At 56.5% G+C, this 19,858-nt stretch overlaps 1 protein-coding gene across 1 annotated transcript in view; it reads right to left on the bottom strand.

Moving 5' to 3' along the window:
• EPHA2 (EPH receptor A2) overlaps positions 1 to 19,774 on the bottom strand; it is a 32,933-nt gene extending 13,159 nt beyond the window's left edge. Inside the window, exons 1-5 of the mRNA XM_010378530.2 lie at positions 19,521 to 19,774; positions 14,650 to 14,717; positions 11,797 to 12,466; positions 1,920 to 2,075; positions 1,491 to 1,823 (exon numbers count right to left, since the gene is read on the bottom strand). Of these exons, the coding sequence (XP_010376832.1) occupies positions 1,491 to 1,823; positions 1,920 to 2,075; positions 11,797 to 12,466; positions 14,650 to 14,717; positions 19,521 to 19,605 (1,312 nt within the window). The 5' untranslated portion in view covers positions 19,606 to 19,774. The remainder of the gene's footprint in view (positions 1 to 1,490; positions 1,824 to 1,919; positions 2,076 to 11,796; positions 12,467 to 14,649; positions 14,718 to 19,520) is intronic.
• Between the last annotated feature and the right edge of the window lie 84 nt (positions 19,775 to 19,858).

Genomic DNA, 19,858 nt, shown 5'->3' on the forward strand with positions numbered 1-19,858 from the left:
AAAAAAAAAAAAAAAAAAAAAAAAAAAAGAAGAAGAAGAAGAAGAAATAACTTTTGCTGAATGCTATCTTTTTTTTTTTTTTTTTTTTTTTGAGACGGAGTCTCGCTCTGTCGCCCAGGCTGGAGTGCGGTGGCCGGATCTCAGCTCACTGCAAGCTCTGCCTCCTGGGTTTATGCCATTCTCCTGCCTCAGCCTCCCGAGTAGCTGGGACTACAGGCGCCCGCCACCTCGCCTGCCTAGTTTTTTGTATTTTTTAGTACAGATGGGGTTTCACCGTGTTAGCCAGGATGGTCTCGATCTCCTGACCTCGTGATCCGCCCGTCTCGGCCTCCCAAAGTGCTGGGATTACAGGCTTGAGCCACCGCGCCCGGCCTCTTTTTTTTTTCTTAAAGAAGAACTAACTTTTGCTGCATGCTTGCTTTTTTTTTTTCTTTTGAGACGGAGTTTTGCTCTTGTTGCCCAGGCTGGAGTGCAATGGTACGATCTCAGCTCACTGCAACCTCTGCTCCCCAGGTTCAAGCGATTCTCCTGCCTCAGCCTCCCAAGTAGCTGGGATTACAGGCATGCACCACTACACCTGGCTAATTTTTTGTATTTTTAGTAGAGATGGGGTTTACTCCATGTTGGTCAGGCTGGTCTCGAACTCTCGACCTCAGGTGATCTGCCCACCTCAGCCTCCCAAAGTGCTGGGATTACAGGTGTGAGCCACCATGCCTGGCCTCGATCCTCAATTATTATCCCACTTTACAGGTGAGAACACTGAGGCCCAGAGAGGTTAAGTAACCTGCCCACAGTCACAGAGCTCAGAAGCAGCTCTAGAGCAGTGATGTCCAATCTTTCAGCTTCTATGGGCCATAATGGAAGAAAAATTGTCTTGGGCCACACATAAAATACACCAACACTAACGACAGGTGATGGCCTAAAAAACATAAATAAATAAAAATTGCAGGTGGGCATAGTGGCTCACGCCTGTAATCTCAGCACTTTGGGAAGCTGAGGCAGGCAGATCACGAGGTCAGGCGATCAAGACCAGCCTGGCCAACATAATGAAACCCCGTCTCTACTAAAAATACAAAAAATTAGCTGTGTGTGGTGGCACGTGCCTGTAATCCCAGCTACTCAGGAGGCTGAAGCAGGAGAATCGCTTGAACCCAGAAGGCAGAGATTGAAGTGAGCTGAGATCGAGCCACTGCACTCCAGCCTGGGCAAAAGAGCGAGACTCTGTCTCCAAAAAAAAAAAAAAGGAAAAAAAATTGCAAAAATAATCTCATAACGTTTTAAGAAAATTTACAAATTTGTATTGGGCCGCATTCAATGTCGGCTGGGGCTGCATGTGGCCCACGGGTTGGACAAGCTTGCTCTAGAGACTATGCCTTTAACCACATACTCTGCTGTCTCTCTCTAAACACACCCGAGCCCCAGGTGGCCGTCCTCCTTAAGCCCCACCTAGGCAAGCCCCATAGGGCACAGCTGCCACCCCTGGACCTCACCTGTCTGGTTGATGCTGACACTGGCAGTACGGAAGCTGCGGCTGGTCACCAGGCCTGAGACGCCGTTGCGGGCCTCCACGGTGAAGGTGTAGTTCATGTGAGGCTCCAGGTCGCTGACTGTCACACTGGTGCGGGTCAGTCCATGCGGAGGCTCTGAGTAGCGCACACTAGCCTCACACGGCCCACACTCCCCAGACTCGGGCCAGCACTGTTCGCAGGTGACGCTGTAGACGATGTCCTCGCGGCCCCCGCTGTCCTGAGGGGGCGTCCAGCGCAGCTCCACCTTGGCACCCATGCCCACGGCCGTGAGGTAGTGTGGGGCAGAGGGGGGTCCTGCACAGACGGGAGGAGTCAGTGCTCTGCTGGACCCAGGCGGTCACGTCACACGTCACCCTCAGTCACGCCATCCTGACCCACTGCAAGACTCACGTGTGCAGGGCATCGACATTGGGTCCTGAGGTGCCCGGAAGAAGCCTTCCTCACACTCGCAGGAGGTGGCACCCTCAGAGGATGGCAGCGTGTGCTCAGGGCACTCCAAGCAGGGGCTCTCAGACACCTCAAACTTAAAGAATCCAGGCGAGCAGGCTGGTGGGCACAGGACAGACAGAGCACGAGGACATCAGTTCAATCTGCTTCCACCCCACGTGACTGTCTCATTCCCTCACCAGGGACCCCTGCCCTGCAAACAGGTCAATAAATCTCTATGGACCTGTTTTCTCGTTGGCAAAATGTCTTGTGATGGAAAAATGCACGGCAAGAGCCTAGCATGTACCAGGCACTCAGGAAGTGCTTCACACACATGCTGCAAACCTTTGCTTCACTCCCCACTGGCTCCTGCAAGAAGCACCACGCCCCTGAGCCTGGCATTTAAGGCCATACCTCGCCTTTCAGCTAACCAAGAATCCCATCAGAGTCTAGCTAAGCACTTCACCAAGCACGCTGCCCACCGGCCTCATCCCCATTCATCCGTGCAGACTAGCCTGTCAGGTCCCCACCTGGGTAGCTGAGAGCTGCCCAGGGCAATGACTGCCTCTTCTTGACCATGTGTATTTGTTGACTGTCACCACCACCCTGACTCACTGGCCAGCCTCATCAGTTCAGGATGCCATTCCTGCAGGTGTTCCCTCCAGCCCAGGACCTGCCCGCCTTTCCATTCGGGGCTGACCAGGAAGCAGGAAAGGCCAAGCCCCCCGGCATTTTCTCTGGCTCTGCTTCCAGGACCAAGTCATATCCGCCACTCACAAGGACAGCCAGGAAGTGACTCTTCCTCCCCCAGTGGCCAGTCCTGTCCTGGCCCAGCAGGCTGGGGGCTCAGGCACCTGACTCCGGGGGCTTCTTCCTCCCACCACCCTATCCTGTCTCATCCTGCCCCTGCCCTAAGCCCCTTCCTGGCCCTACAGGCAGGAAGCTGCCCAGACACAGGGCTCATGGTGCAGGCTGTCCAGGGCTTGGGCAGCTGCTTTAGTGGATAGGGTGGGTAGAGGCCACCCTAGGGAGCTCCCCCAACAACCCTATAATTCTAATCCTTCAGATTGTTCTGGTGAGAGGGTCCTGAGACACCTCCAACCTCAGCACCACATTCACCACACACACAATGATCCTCTGCTCTGTGCCTGGCCCACCCCCAGTGCTGGGTATGCACCAAGATGAAAACAAACCCCTGATCTCAGGGAGCAGAAGCACCTGACAAGGTCTGCAAGACAGAGGGAGGAAACGAGCTAAGAGCTAAGGGGGTGGACAAGGGGAAACAACCTTGGCCAGGAAGTCTGAGAAGTCACAGGGGACATTTTGGCGGGGGTTCAGAGGCTGCATAAGAGTTCAGCAGGGGAGTGATAGCTATTGGGAGAGGGAGTCAGAAGTGAGAAAGGGCATGACTAACACGGAAGGTATGAGTGGGCTTGTGGGCACAAATGTGGGGAGCAACAAGCAATAAAGCAGTTGAGAAAGGCCTTGAATGCCAGGCCAAGAAGCTGGGACTTTATCCTGGATGCAATGGAAAGCTGCTGGAGGTCTGATGTGGGGAGGTCAGGATTCTTGCCTTCAGGAAAAATCTGTGCCTGGAGGCAACTTTTGTCCAAGACCCTGGGGACAGCCTGGCTCCTAATAGCCTAAGGACAACCCTCTCCTGGGAAGCCAATTTCAAGTGCCCTGGCCCAAGCAGGCCTGCTAACTCTCAGGAACAGAATCTAGAACAGAACTCTCTTCGTCCAGTCCCCTGTGTGAGCAGAGGTGGGGAGGGGGACCAGGAGTCAGGGGAACAGGACTCAAAGGACACCCAGCTCTGTAAGGTGCCAGATTGTGACTTCCTGCTAATGACTTTGCTCTCAGAACCACGCTGCACCCCTGTCCCCTCCCCACCCTGGCCCAGGGACCACACAAACAGCCGCTCTCACCTCCTTGGCCCATCCTGCTTCTGCAGACCCTCAGCATTGGCCCTGCGAGAGCTCCAGCACACAGGCAAGGGAAGGGGGCTTGTCCTGGGTCATGCAGCAGGACAGAGAAGGCCAGGGACCCGACTCCTGCTCTGCACAGAGCCTGGAGTCCCAGTGACAATGACCACCAATAAGCACCTACTGTGCGCAGGGCTCAGGCTGAGCACTTTACATTCATTTAGTCCTCGCAACAGACCTGCTATATACAGGCACTATTAGTGCTCGTTCCACTTTGGAGGTGAGGAGAGACAAAAAACCTTGCCTAAAGTCACCAAGCTCCCAAGACAGGAAACCAGAACTCAAACTTAGGATGTCTGATTTTCAGCCTCTCTCCTCTCCCACTCCTTTTTCTTTTTTCTTTTTTTGTTTTTGAGATGGAGTCTCACTCTGTTGCCCAGGCTGGAGTGCAGTGGTGGGATCTCAGCTCACTGCAACCTCCGCCTCCTGGGTTCAAGCAATTCTCCTGCCTCAGCCTCCTGAGTAGCTGGAACTACAGGCACCCACCATCATGCGTGGCTAACTTTTGTATTTTTAGTAGAGATGCAGGCTGGTCTCAAACTCCTGGCCTCAAGTGATTCACCTGTCTCAGCCTCCCAAAGTGCTGGGATTATAGGCGTAAGCCACCGCACTGGGCCTCTTTTCCCACTTCTGTTCTTAGGAACACTTCAATTTGGAGCAAAGAGAAATCAACATTCTGAAACAAGCCTGAAGAGACAGGAGATAAGGCCTGACCCACTTCAAAAGCCAGAAGCTCCCGACTAATTTCAGAGCAGCTGTGGGTCTCTGTGTTGTGGAGGGAGGGGGAGGGCATTGCCCACCACAGATCTGGGCACTTTTGTGTCTGTGAGCAGAGAAGTGTAGAATCCAGCCCAGGGGGTTGGTTGGGTGGCTAAAGTAGTCTTCCTCAAGCCCCAAATGTCTTTCAAGTCTTCTATTGTATTTGGAAACCCATGAGTATATTGCATCCCTCCCCATAACATGTCTGCATGATACAAAAATAGCTCTCTCCTCCCCCAGATCTTTGAGCAAAACTGAGACTCCAGAAAGCCGGGCCGTGTTTATCCTTGGGTTTCAATTCCCCCAAATGCCCTGACTTGTCTGCTGAGGAGACTTCACCTGGCTAAGTGCTGGCTCCAGGTGGTCCAGGGTCAGCAGACTTGGGAAGCTCGGGGGCGTTCCCAGCCCAGGCTCTCAGGCCAGGCAGGGGCCATAAACCCCCACAGCCTGGGGCTGGGACCCACTGAAGGCTTTAGCAAACCCTCACAATGCCCTGACTCCCTACCGTGCGGCTGCTCCTATGCCAAGAGGAGGAAGGAGGGGGAGAGATGGGCTCTTTGGCCCCAGCGCCTGGGGGTGGCTTGCCTGCTGCCGCCAGGAAAGAGGGAATTTGGAGAGATTTCCGCTGCGGATGTGCCAGATAATACAGTGGAGAGGCAGCGTCAACAGGGCATGTGCCTGCCCGACGAGATGTGCTTCCCCTCCTCCAACCACAGAGCTACCAGGGCCTGTCTCCAGGACCCCGCCAGAGTTTCCAAGTACTCAGGGGTCCCAGAGTTCATGAGTAGGACACCAGCAAGCCCCTGTGTTCTTCCTGACTTTATCTAGTTGGATTTCCTGGCATTCTGGGCGGGCAAGTGGGGACAGGGGTCACACACATTCAAACACACCCACATACACTAAATACCTACTGTTCCTTAGCCAACCAGCAAACTCCTATGCATCCTTTAATACCCAGCTTAAGCTCCTCTACACAGGCCTCCCAGACTGCCCAATTCCTGGCCCCCCTGGCCCCCATTAGGGCATCTATTAATCTTATGTTTACCAAATAGAAATGGGCACTTCATATGTGTCTGGCACCATGTTGGGTGCTAGGATATGATGGCGAGACAGATAAACACTGTTTCAGCTCCAGGGGAATTCATAACTTGGCTTTCATGCTCCGTTAGAAATTATTCCTGCATGTATTAGGAGCTTCTGTGAGACTGGCAGCTCCTGAGGAGCAGGAATGGAGACCAATTTATCTGTGTCCCATGGCCCAGCAGTGCTCAGTTAATGTTTGCTGAATGGAAGGACAGACGGATGGATGGATGGATGGATGGATGGATGGATGGATGGATGGATGGATGGATAGATGGGTGGGTTAGTGGGTGGATGGGTAGATGAGTGTGTGGATGGATGGATGGGTGGATGAATGGACGAATGGGTGGAGAGGGTATGAGTGGGTGGATGAATGGACAGATGAATGGACAAGTGGATGTTTGGGTTGGTGGGTGGATGGAAGGATGGATGGATGGGTGGACAGATGGATGGATGGATGGGTGGGGAGGATGGATAGATGAATGGACAAGTGGATGGGTGGGTTGGTGGGTAGACAGGTGGATAAGTGGATGGATGGATAAGGGATGGATAGGTGGGTGGGTGGGTGGAGGGAGGGAGGGATGGATGGATGGATGGATGGATGTGGAGGATGGACAGATGAATGGACAAGTGGATGGGTGGGTTGGTGGGTGGACAGGTGGATGAGTGGATGGATGGATGAGGGATGGATAGGTAGGTGGGTGGGTGGAGGGGTGGATGGATGGATGGGTGAGGGGATGGGTGGAGGGGTGGATGGATGGATGGGTGGAGGGGGTATGAGTGGGTGGATGGATGGACTGATGAATGGACAAGTGGATGGGTAGTTTGGTGGGTTGGCAGGTAGATGAGTGAATGGATGGATGGATGGATGGATGGTGGATGGAAGAGTGAGTGGGAGAGAGAATGGGTGGCAAACCTACCATGTACACATGAAATATGCACTCTAGGGCCAGAGAAGTGAGCAGTTTCAGCGCCCAGAGAGACACTGTGGAGAAGGTCCACCAGGATGCCTACCTGCCTTGCACAAGAGCCTAACTTTGGTACACCTGTGGCACACCTGTGGAGAGCTGTTCTGGCCCTGGTTGTCTGGCAGGCCTGGGCCACTCCGAGCAGGAGAACTGGGGCACAGTGGCTGCACCTCCGGCTATACCCTGGTTTTTCCAGTTCCTGATGCCCGCCCCTCAGGTGGCAGCATGAGGTGACTCAGGGACAGACGCCCTTATCGTGACGCAAGTCCAGCCCCCAATGGAGCCCCTCATCCCAAGGCACAGCCACCTCCCAGGCTGGCAGTGGCAAGGTTGTGAGGTCAAGAGGTCATGGTGGCAATTCACCTAGGGCTAGTCACCGCCCAAGCCAGCCCCAGCAGGCAACCGCAGGAACCACCTTGGCCCAAGGATGTGGAGCTTGGACTTTGTCTCTGGGCCCTGACAGATGGCAAATGGTGACCTATGGGTTACTGACCCATCAAATAAGGGAGCTGACAACCTCAGGCCCTGGTGGCTTCTTGCTCCCAGCAGGCCCTGTCGTCCCTGCAGAAGGTGGGCTGCCCTCAGGGCCCGATGGCTGCCAGCACTCTGTCCCTTTCACACACACCCTAAGGAGCTATCTGCAGGCACATTCCTCCACCATTGATAAGCGCCGCTCCCCACCTCAGCCCCCGCCTCCCGCTCCCGTCCTGCCACCAGCCTTTCATCTTCTGTTTGCTTTCCCTCGCCTCCTTCCTTCCGTTCTGGGGACCCACTTACCTCCAGGAGGGAGAGAGGGAGGGTGAGAGGGAGAGAGAAGCCGGTGCCCGCCCAGCGGAGCTGCCAGCACCTAGCTTTGCCCCCATTGTGAGCTGAGGGTGGGGCAGACAGGGCACAGAGGTGAGAGACACCGTGGGGGGCTGGGGGTGCTGCCACCATGGTCCCACCTCTGTAGACCAGAAGAAACATCACAGAAATAAGGCCCGGTGGGACTTCCCAAGGAGGAGACAAGCCTGCGAGCCACAGTCAGCAGCTCCCAGAGTCCCCCACCTGGGGAACCACCCATGCTGTGATGAAACAGGAATCCTGCCACAGCCCCTGCCACGGCCCGAGACCACCCTGTCTAAAGACCGCCTTCACCATAGCCACACCCTGGCCAGGGGACTTCTCCCTGTCAGCTTTGGACCTTAGGCCACTTGGGCTGCAAGCAGTGGGACCTCTCCTCACCACACTTGAGTCACACAGTCAACAGCTTCCCCGGGGTTCAGACTGAGCCCCAGTGGGAAACCACAGGAGGGAAGCTCAGATCACCAGGTTGGCAGCGTCCTTCAGGGCCACAGGTCCAGCCCACTCATTTTACAGATTGGGGTGGGACCCCGAGGGGACCTGCTATGGTCATACAGCCCGTGGGTGGAAGGACACACATCAGGGGCAACTGCCTTCCTGTGCCAGGCTCCCGTTCTCTTGGTGACTGTTCACTGCTTCCTCTCTGGACCTCAGTTTCCTCATCTGTAAAATGGGGATCAAGTCCTCATCCTCTCCGGGTTGTGTGTGAAGAAAGAAGAAAGCCCTGATTATGAGATGTCCAACATGGTGCCTGGAATGGGGTGTCCCTGTGAACTGGGGGATCGTGAAACGGTAGGGAGGGGATATCCCCAACGGGCTGGGCCCCTTGAGGGAGCAGGAGCCTCTCAGGAGGGAATCTCCAACCCCCCACAACCCCAGCTTTGGCCTCCCAGCTGTTCAGCTGAGCCACTGGCCAAGACCGCTGGCCACCTGCTCACCTGGCCAGCGGTCCCCAGGGCTGAGGCGCCAGCAGGGGCCCCGCCAGCTCAGCTGCTGAAGCCAGCACAGGAAGCGGAGACAGGGAGACAAAGCAGCCCCCAGGGACAGCGGTCAGCCCGAGTGACTCCACTGTCCGTCCCCGCAGGCAGGGCCGGAGGTGGGGCGGGGGAACCAAGGGAAGCTGTCTCATTCCTGACATAGTTCACGGGAGCGCTCCGGGCAGCGTGCCCACCTGCCGCACACAGCACCTGGGAGGTGCCTCCCTTCCTCTGTCCACTTAACTCTTTCCTGAGCTCCAGGCTTCCTGGGGAAAGAACCCTGAGGAGAAACGGACAAGCTGGGAATAACCTAGACAAGGTGCCAGGTGACCTCAGGGTGCCCCGCCTTGCTCTGGGTCTGGTTTGTCACCAGCAGGAGCCCCAGTGAAAGAATCTGGGTCTCCAGGCCTGGGGAGGGTCCGGCAGGGAGGGCAGACCCTGTGCCTCCCTCTGATTCTCCCTCAATGTGCCCAGCAGTACGCTCTCCGGGACCCCTGCCTCCAACAGAGCCCCCAAGCCCCTGCAACAGACCCTGCCATCCCCAGGGCTGGCCAGAGAGCCTGCCCCAGGGCCAGGAGCTGAGTCAGGGATTCCAAAGGAACTGGTCACTTCCCGCCCCGTTTCCTGACCCATCCTGCAGCCTGGGCACCGCTGCGCCGCCTGGATTCAGATCCTGATGCAGCCACATCCTAGCTGTGTGACTTCAGGCAAGCCTCTTTACCTCTCTGAACCTCAGTTTCCTCATCTATCGAATGGGATTGATCACAGTCCCTGCTGCAGAGAAAGGCAATGTGGATTCCACTCGCACGTCTGATAAAGTGCTTGCTTGGCTCAGCACCTGCCCCTCCAATGGCTCCTGTATATGGTAGCGACTGTCATCACTTCCCGCGGCAGCATGGCCAGGGGCTGCTGAGAAAAGTCTAGAGGCATAAAGAGGAGCCAGCTGGGCGTTCCTGGCATCTCACGCACCGGCACCCATCCACACTGAAAGGAATTTTGGTGGGAGGAGCCTGAGGAGGAACAATCCGGCAATAGGTGACTAGCGATTGACAGGGTCCCACCAACTAAGTAGGAAATTTCCCTCTTGGAAACTTGTCCTCCTGCTGGGCTGATCTTCCAACAGGGGGCTGCTCGGCTCTCTGCAAACAAAATCTGCCAGAACCCTGACCCCCCACCTCTAGAGGAGGGAAGGCTGCTCTCCTTCCTGGAGAGACACCCCCACCCCAACCATCCTCTTATCTCTGTGGGGCCTGTCTCCCCAGCCTGTGGAAAGTTTTCAGCTGCCCCTCACCCCCACCCCCGCATTCTTGTGCGAGGATGTCATGTAGGAGGAGCCTGCTCGCCCCACTGGGCTGCCTCGTCCCGGGCCCCCCCAACCCGCAGTCATTGTCTGAAACTGGGAGTGTGCATTCGAGGTCACCAAAAGCAGGGGCCGCTTGGGGAAGGGGGGCTCACTCAGCAGAGGGGAGCTGGGAAGACAAGGGGGCAATGGGATGGGCCGGAGCAGAGCCTACACCACAGGCTTACGGCCAGAAAGGCTCGTAGGGAACTTCTCATCCGGGGTTTACAGACCATGTTAAGTAAGGTTCTGAGGACTTGCTTTGGGAGGCAAGTGGGGCCTATCACAAAGGGCTTCAAGGTCCTCCAACCTTTCAACCCCCTCCAGGGGCTGCAGGATCCATGGCTAAAAAACAAGCATAAAGTCTGCTGGTGCTGTTGAACTTTCTCATTTGACTCAAAGGAAACCCAAGGCCAGAGATGAGGGGGGATTTAGCCAAGGTGTGTGCATTGCAGCCACTAAACCTCCAATTCCTTAATGTCCCGCTTATCTCAGCAAAGAAGATGCCAGAGAGAGGGGATGAGCCAGCCCTCCAAAGGTCCGCCTGCATTCCACAAATGCTCTGCCTCATGGAAATTTCCAGAAAAAGTCACCCATTGAAAATCCACATTGCTGTGGAGATTTCCGCTGTCACTGGCCCTGGCCACACCACGCCACGGCTTCCTCCATGTGAACTCACTAATGCCCAAGCCTCATTCCCCAAGGAGAGTCTGATTTAATTGGCCCTTTTCTGGGCCCAGTGTGTCACCTATAGAGGCCCCAATGGAAAATCAATAGAGGCCCCAATGGGAAGTTTGTGGCCCTGGGGAGATTCAGACAAGAAAGGCAGACCCTTGGCCCCCTCCAACCTCTCCCTCAACAAAAGCATTTCCCAAAAGCTCCGCTGGTGATCCTGAAATGCGGCCAGGGGATGTGCACCCCGGGTCCAACTCAGTCACTTCTATGTACAAAAGAGGAGTTTGAGGCTAAGTACCTTGCTTAAGGCCACACAGTGAGTTGATAACAGACATGGAACTCGCTCCTGGTACTCCACCATGGGACCACGGTGCCGCTGCACAGGAGCTACTTAGTATACATTCGTGGGATGAATCAAAAATAACAGCCACCCTACGAGTACATTTAAAAGTACTTACATGGCAGGCACTGACCTAAGCGCTTTACTATTAAGTCATTTGATTATCACAGCCACCCTACGAGATAGACGCTATGATCATCTCCATTTTACAGATGAGGAAACTCAGGCACAGAGAGGTCAAGGAAATGGCCTAAAGCCACACAGCTAAAAATGTAGACCTGGGATTTGAACACAGCCATTCTTGTTCTAGAGTCAACAGTCATAAAATCCACATTCTACTGTTTCTGAATTCATTCATTCTTTTTTTTTCTTTTTTCCAGACAAGAGTTTCACTCTGTCACCCCAGGCTGGAGAACAGTGGTGCGATCTCAGCTCACTGCATCCTCCACCACCCAGGTTCAAGCAATTGATTCTGGTGCTTCAGCCTCACAAGTAGCTGGGATTACAGGTGCGCGCCACCACACCCAGCTAATTTTTGTGTTTTCAGTAGAGACGGGGTTTCACTATGTTGCCCAGGCTGGTCTCAAACTCCTGGACTTAAGTGATCCACCCACCTCAGCCTTCCAAAGTGCTGGGATTACAGGCATGAGCCACCGTGCCCAGCCACAATTCATTCCTTCTTAATGAATGAGTTAATCCAGCCTTAATAAGGAAACTGATATCTGGGAAGGATCTATAATTTCCACTAACAGAACTAATGTGTGTCAAAGCAGGGATGAGCCAAGATCCCACGATTCCAAAGCTAAAGATCAGAACCCCGGAATGCAGCCTGTCACTCCAGAACCCCTTCCCTGCCACTCAGAACCGTCACTCACCCTGGCAGGCATCCTCCACTTTCTCGTAGCCTGCCTGGCACAGGCACTGCCCAATGGGCACCAGCCACTCGCCATCCACTGCACAGTGCATACGGGGCTCTTCACCTCCTGGTGGCACCACAGCATGGTCCACACAGGTGCCGGCCACAGTGGCCAGGGAGGGTGCATCAGAGCCGGCGATGGTTTCAGGAAAGCGGGCCAGGCCCTGCAGCAGCTCGGGGCACTTCTTGTAGTAGACACGGACGGAGAGCAGCGCCACACAGGCACCGATATCCTGGAAGGCCAGGTAGAAGCCTTTGCGGGTGAGCGGCCCCACAGAGCGCTCCTCTACGTTCAGTTTCACGTGGCGTGCCTCGAAGTCGCTGCTGACGGTGATCTCATCGGGCGCAATGGTGTCAATCTTGGTGAACAGGCGCTTCTGGAAGTTGGTGCCATAGTCCAGGTCCGACTCGGCATAGTAGAGGTTGAAAGTCTCCTTGCAGGAGCTGGCGCCGCCAGGGAAGCTGTTGCAGTCACGCACAGTAAACTTGAGTTCAATGAAGATGCGCTCGGCCTCTCCTCGGTACACCCAGTTGGTGCGGAGCCAGTTGTCCTGGTCGCCAGACATCACGTTGCACACGGAGTACATGTAGATCGGCATGTCATTCATGATGTTTTGCATCAGGTCCCACTGTGAGGGGAAGACACAGGTTAGCAGTGCACAGGTGCCTAGGGAAACTGAGGCCCAGGTGGCAGAGTGGGGCACTAGGAAGACACTTTCTGGTACGTGCTCTCCCGGTTCTAAAGTGAAGGAAACTGAGGCCTGGGGCGGGTAGGGGATGTATCCATAAGTGGCTGAGCCAGAATCTGGCCCCTGGTCTCTCTCTCACATGTCTGGAAGCTGAACCTCTCTATTAGACTGTGAGCCTGAGGGTGGAGTCCGGGGCTCCATGTGACCTCAGGTGGGTTATGCTCTCTAAGCCGCAATTTCCTCATCTATACAATAGGAGCAAGACCCCCTACCTCGCAGAATTGCTGTGAGGATAAAGGACAGAATATCTACACTGGCCAAGCACAGTGCTTGGCACAGGTAATAGGCATATGGGCAGATAGTATGATTATTGTTACTGTTAGTATTATTCAACGCACACGCATGTGTGTTGACAAGCACAGGAGTGGCATTAAGTCAAAAACAATGGATGAGAGGGCCGGGCGTGGTGGTGCAAGCCTGTAATCCCAGCACTTTGGGAGGCCGAGACGGGCGGATCACGAGGTCAGGAGATCTAGACCATCCTGGGTAACACGGTGAAACCCCGTCTCTACTAAAAAATACAAAAAACTAGGCGGGCGAGGTGGCGGGCGCCTGTAGTCCTAGCTACTCGGGAGGCTGAGGCAGGAGAATGGCGTAAACCCAGGAGGCGGAGCTTGCAGTGAGCTGAGATCCGGTCACTGCACTCCAGCCTGGGTGACAGAGCGAGACTCCGTCTCAAAAAAAAATAAAATAAAATAAAAATAAAATATAACAAAAAACAATGGATGATCCTCTCCATCATTTAGAATCTGGCTTTGGAGCAGATCAACACATTCCTCCCTCCCTGGATCACAACTCAGCCTTCTCTGGAAAGAATTCCCAGGTTAAGCCACAGTTGGGCCAAGTGCCCCCTGCCACCCAGCTCCCACAGTTGCCCATGTTCCCCTTGCCCTGTACCCCTTGCCATTTACCAAGGTGCACTTGGTACAGCACATGGGGACACCTACATCTGGGCTCCCACACGAGATTCTGAGCTCCTTGGCCAGGGTCTGCATCTAATTCACCTGTGTCCCTAGAGCCTGCCTGAGACAGAGTAGGTGCTCAGGGAAGCGTTTATTGAACGAATGAACAAAAGAATGGATGAAAGCACAGGTGAGGAGGAGAGAGGCCCAGGCTATACTGTGGGACATTGGCCAAGGCCCTACATGCCCTTGGGCCTCAGTTTCCCACTCTGTATAATGCCTGGGTTGTATTAGGTGACCCATGTTCCCTCCCAGCTAGACTTCCAGGATCCTAGGAACCTGCTCAGGGCTACACCCCAGCCAAGCCTGCCCAGAGCTAGGGTGGCTAGGGACAAGAACCCGACTCATGCAGATCTGGCCAGCTGTGGGGACTATTCCAAGTAGCCCCTGGGAGACAGTCCCCTCTCTCAGCTCAGGGCCCCAGGACGAACTCAGCAAGGGCCCACTGTATAGAGAGGGAAACTGAGGCCCCGAGAGCCGCAGCATCTTCCCCAAGATCACACAGCAGACACACACAGCTGGGGGGAAAACCTCCAGCCCCTGCCCCCATTCCTGGTCACATCAGGACAGCATAGGGGGGAAGACCTGGGTGAGAATGAGGCAGAGAAATGCAGCCCCCTACAGGAAGGGGAAACAACAGCTGGAGGTGGGAAAGGGGCGGGCAGGAAGGAACTTGATCGGGTTTTCCTGTTCCCTGTCTCTTCTTCACCTCTCACCTCCTGGGCTGAGATCTCAAGACAGGGGACACCTTTAACCCCTTCCCTCCCAAGAGGTGGATGGGGGGTGTCAGAGATCCCTCTGACTGTCAGCCTTTCCGAAACATGGAAGGCCCAGCTCCACTAGGGCCTTCTCTGTCTCCCCAGTTCCTCCCACCTTTCAGGCTTACACCCACCGCCCCTAGTACCTTCCCATGCCCATCTAGCCCTGGCCTGGGCCGGCTGCCTCTGAGTCTGGTGTGAGAAGCTGGACCTTGAGCTGGAGACCTGGCTGAGCTGCTGAATTGAAGCCATGTCCCATGCTCCCTGGGCCTCAGTTTCTCCATCTCTACAGGGGACCAGCAGCCCCATTCCCGCACCCCTCCCCACCCGAAGGCTTACGTACTCCTTTGCCATACGGGTGTGTGAGCCAGCCAAGCTCCCCTCCAGCTGCAGCAAAGTCCAGCAGTACCACTGAAAGAGAGAAGGGAGAAGGGGTGAGCCTGGGGGTGTCTTTAGGAGTCAGACCATGGCAGAAAAGGTGAGGATCCCTCCAGGAACCCCAACTCTTAGACAGAGAGAGAGACCCCACCACACAGGGTCACCATATCCAAGAAAACTATCCCTTGACTCATGAGGGAAACAGGCCCAGAAAAGGGATGGAACCTAGCTGAAGCCACACAGCAGGTTGGGGTCAGGACTGGGCTTCTTGTCTCCCAGGCACAGGATTCCAGCCATGCTGCCCTCCTCCGTTAGTCCCCAGCTGGGCAGAGCAGGCCAGGGAGCTCAGCCCGGCAGGAGAACAGCAGCTGGGCAGAGAGCTTGACTGAGCAGGGTATTAAATGACACCACACCACCCCGTCTGCTTCCTTGAACAAGGCCCTTCGGCAGCACTTCACATGCATGTGGGCCTTGGGGACACTGGTGTCTGCTTCTGCCACATTCCCCCCAGCAGGAAACACACCAACCCCACTCAGGTCATGTAGCACACACATATGCACCTATACGTACACATGCATCTTGTGGCACTCCAAGAAGAGAGTCCTGTTAACAGGTGGGAACAGCTCCAGGGTGGAGGAGGGAAGGGGGTATCTGGAAACCGATCTTCTCACCACAAAAGCCACAGAGCAGGCAGGATAAATCCCTGAACCCATAGGGCCCCTAAGAGGGGCCCAAAGATACAGCTGGCGAGTTCCCCTCCCTGGGAAAGTCACTCCCACCATCCCTGCCCCTCACATCCTGACCACTGCCCTGCCAGGGGTGCCAGAGTTTCCTGGGGAATCAGGGATGAAAGCCCTTGTAGGGGACAGTCTAGGCCCAGAGGGACCAGGTGTCAGGATCATCCTGTTCCCAGAGAGGCAACTGGAGCCTGGCGGAGGGATGCACTCCCAGGGGCTTCCCTAGACCAGTCCTGCCCTTGGGCACCTCCCACTGATCCACCCCAGGTTCTCCGCCAGGCTCAGAGGCCATAGCCAAAACCTAAGACCCTAGGTACTGCCCCCGCTCCATTTCCAAGTAAAGTCCAGGTAGCTGCCAATAAGTGCTACCCTCCCTAGAGGGTAAGGAGATTGGAAAAACTGAGGCACAGAACCTATGCAAGATGGATTCAGAGGGTAAAGCCCTAAGGTGGGGGTAAAGAAACCAGGTCAATGCTTCCTTTGGGCCCTGGAGCATGAGGGATCTGCCTCAGAAGCCCCATTCCTCAAGGCCAAGACCGGAGAAGGACTCAAAGGGTGGACAGAGCTCCAGGCAGGCTGGGAGCAGGGATGGACTGGTTTGGGGAGATGGGAGCTGGGCTCTGAGGGTGGTCTTGGAAACCCCTTCCTGAAGTGACATGACCCTCCTACCTGGGCTGAAGGTCCCAGGCTGGGGCGTGAAATGCTGCCACCCCCATTACTGACTGGGCCAAACCTCTCTAAGAAGGGTCAGGCAGCCCAGACAGGCAAGAGGAAATCCAATGTGGCACCGGCCCCATGGCAGAGGCTGTGGGGGATAGGGGAGGGTGGCTGGGGGCAGCGAGGTGGGCAGGGGCAGGGATTTGTTCAGACATGCCCAGGGCCGGGGCTTTGAAACTCACTAACCCCACTAGCAAATGGAATGTTCCAGCTACACAGGAAGGAATCTGGAGGCTCCTGATTTCAGCTGGGTGGGTAGGACAAAGGTTCCTCACAGTCCTGCAGCCCCCCCTCAGATTGACAGGAGGCTGAAGTCTGTGCCCAAGTGAGAGGGCTCACCGCTACCAGGCTTCTGAAGGGTTAACCTGGCATGGAGGGCCCTCCCTTTCCAGCCTAGGCCTGGCTCTAGAAGTAGCACAGGGCTCAATCAGAGAAGAAAAGAAGCCCTCACGCAGGAAGAAGCCCCCCCCAGCCCCGGGTTTCCAACCCCAGCCCCCTCCCAGGGAAATTCCCTCAAACCAACCACCAGGAACAGGAGGCGCCCAGCGCTGGGTCCCTCCGCCCTGACGCGGGCGCGGCTCTTTCCCCAGGTTCTTCCAGGGACAGAGTCTCCCACTTCCCTGGAAAGGGTGGGAGCCTGGGAGCCCCTCAGCTGCCCCAGACGGCTTCCTGGAGAGGCTTAGGCTAAGCAGGGCTTATCCATGAGCCCTCTATCCCCTTACCTTCCCATTTCTGTGGAGAAAAAAAAGTAAAAAACACCTCCTTGTTTGCCATGAGTTCCATCATAAGTGCCATCTTTGTGGGTCCATGTTGCTCCACAGTTTCTTCCACAAATGCAGGACTACCACCCACTGCCCTGTGGTTCCCTCCCTGCTCCCCCCATTCCTCTCTAACCAAGACTAGCTGAGCCCTATAGGAAGCGGGGAGGTGGGGGCTCTGGGGAAAACATGAAAGAAAAGGGGAAGGGGACAGAGAGCAGACTGGGCCCCAGCAGAACCAGAAACCAAGGGCTTTCTGGCACTCTCCAGCCCTCTTCCCATCAGCAGCACCCCAGCGCAGCACCCCCTGCCACACGCCCAGGCCTCTGTCCAGCTATGCCAGGAAATCTACCATGACACCAACCATAAGGCAGGCAGGGCCTTGGCTCCAGCAGCCAAAAAGCGGGATGCTTAGGTCTGGTCCTCTGTTCAGAGGTCCCTGGTTGGCAAGGACTTGGGCCTCCCTCAGTTTCCCCATTTGTAAAAAAGAGGGCAGATTCAGTAGCTGTTGACGACCTAACAGGAGCCACGTGGGCAACCAAGTACAGCCTAGGGGCAAGGGGGCAAGAAAGAAGTCCAAAGCAGCCTGGGGGTAGGTGAAAAAGGCACCTGTGTCCTCCTGCCTGCCCCCTAAGGCACCCCCAGGCCGTCACATCACATCCAGCCTGGTTCCCAGGAACTGAAACCAGCAGTTGCCAGCTGGGCCATCATGCCCACCCCCACCTAGGCACACTTCTCTAGGGAGTCTTTCAAGGGGACTCAGAATCGAAGCAAAAATGTACCCCTACCCCAGTGCAATACACAAGCCTTTCCCCGTGCATCCCATGGAGTGTGGGGGTGGGGTTTCATCACAGGCTAGGGAGAGGTGGACGCAGGGGACAAGAACAAGGCAGCTCCAGGCTTCCAGGCCAGCTCGGGGCTGCAGCAGCAAAGCACCCGCCTAATCCCCCACTCCCCATGGGCAGCCGAGGAGAAAGGCCTGTAGTGATTCCAGCTGTCTCTCCCCTTCTCTCCCACAGTCCCTCAGGAAGGGGGAGGACCAAACGTTGGTGGGGCGGATATTGAGGGTGGCAGAAATCCCTACCATGAGCACCTCCTGCAACAAGAGGTCCCAGTTGAGACCCGGGTCCTGTCACTCCAGAGACTGAGACAGGATGCCACCGCCAACACCTGCCACTGCACAACGGCTCCAGATCTGGCCTCTTTTTCTCCCAACATGGAACAGCAAAACCTTCAAACCCAGTTTGGGAGGCAGAAAAAGAAGGAAACAGGCCGGGCACGGTGGCTCATGCCTATAATCCCAGCACTTTGGGAGGCCGAGGCGGGTGGATCACCTGAGGTCAGGAGTTCAGGATCAGCCTGGCCAACATGGTGAAACCTTGTCTCTACTAAAAAACACAAAAATTAGCCGGGCGTGGTGGCAGGCGCCTGTAATCCCAGCTACTCGGGAGGCTGAGACAGGAGAATAGCTTGAACCCGGGAGGTGGAGGTTGCAGTGAGCCGAGACTGCCCCATTGCACTCCAGTCTGGGCAAGAGCGAAACTCCGTCTCAAAAAAAAAAAGAAAAAAGAAAAAAGGAACTTCTCACCCGGCTTCCCCCTTGTGGAGCCTGCGGAAACCTCGCTCTGCCCAGGCAGGCGGGGAAACCTTGCCCTCACTGTTGGAAATTGAAGCTGGCCTCGGCTGGGTAGACAAGAAGGTCCTCGGCCAGGGCAGGAGCCCCCATCCTCGCCGCGACCTTAGCGGAGGGACAACACCCCCACCACACACCCGCCGCGCCATGAGCAAAGTCTTCGGCCCCTCACCCTGCGCGGCTCCGGGAACACTGGGGCGGGGGTGGATGATTCAGTCCCCCACCCCCGGGTGTCCTGACTCCCTGGTGGCCCTGGGCTGACAGCTCCAAACGTAGGGAGGCCGCGCCCCCACCTGCCGCATTTCCTCGTTCTGAGTCACCCTTGCTCAGAACGCTTGACTTTGGGACTTCCTGTCCGCACTCGCTGCCCCTAACCTGCCCCGGGAGCCCGGGAGTGCGGCTTGGGAAGGAGGGAAAGGAGTGTGTGAGCAGGGATTGGCCCGAACCTTCCTCCACGCTCTCCCCCGGGACTGGAGGTGAAGGGGGGCATGGAGAAAATCTCAGGGAACAGGGGCTTCGCCAGGGGGCTCCCGTCCGCCCGAGCCCCCTCCTCAAACTGCGAGGCCTGCACAGTATGCCTTCTCCGCAAAACCCCGGCAAGTGGGTTAGTGAATTCAGGTCACTAAGAAGCTGAGCCCGCGGAAAGCCTCCCAAACACCCCCTTCTCTAGGGGACTCCCCACGCCCCCCGCCGGGACCCGTTCCCGAAGCCGCCGCCTGGACTGCAAACGCGTGGCCTGCGCCGCGTCCTCTTCTCGGCAGCCTCCGAGGCCCGTGCGACCAAGTTGAAACCCCTTATTCTCCGGAGCCCCTATGACCCCGGTTGGGGGCCAGGGCTCGCCTCCATCGCAGCCCGTGCGCCCTCGGGACTCCAGCTCGCCGGGACTGGGCGGCACCAGGTCGGTTTCCAAAGTTGCGCGGGTGAAGGCGCGCCGGGCCCTGGGGGGCACTGGGGTCCGGGGGCCAGGGGTCCAGACGCCGCGCGCACTCACCTTCCTTGCCCTGCGCTGCCGCGGCCGCCGCCAGCGCACAGCCCCACAGCAGGGCGAAGCAGGCGCGGGCTGCCCAGAGCTCCATGCCGCGCTCCTCGCTCTCGGTCCGATTCCCCGAGCCCGGCTCCCGCACACCCGCACGCCTGCACGCCGGCCTCGGTGTCCGCTGCCGCCCGCCAACCCGCGCGCAACTTCTGCCCCTCCTGCCCCGAGTCCTTAATGGAAGTTGGGTGAGAACCGACTCCTGTTCATTCATGCCCCGCGTGACGTCACCGAGGCCACGCCCTCAGGAATGTCTTTAAAGGGGCCGGGCTGGCACCCGGAGGAGAGGGAGGGGA

The sequence above is a fragment of the Rhinopithecus roxellana genome, chromosome 12 (assembly GCF_007565055.1).
Source record: "Rhinopithecus roxellana isolate Shanxi Qingling chromosome 12, ASM756505v1, whole genome shotgun sequence".
NCBI lineage: Eukaryota > Metazoa > Chordata > Mammalia > Primates > Cercopithecidae > Rhinopithecus > Rhinopithecus roxellana.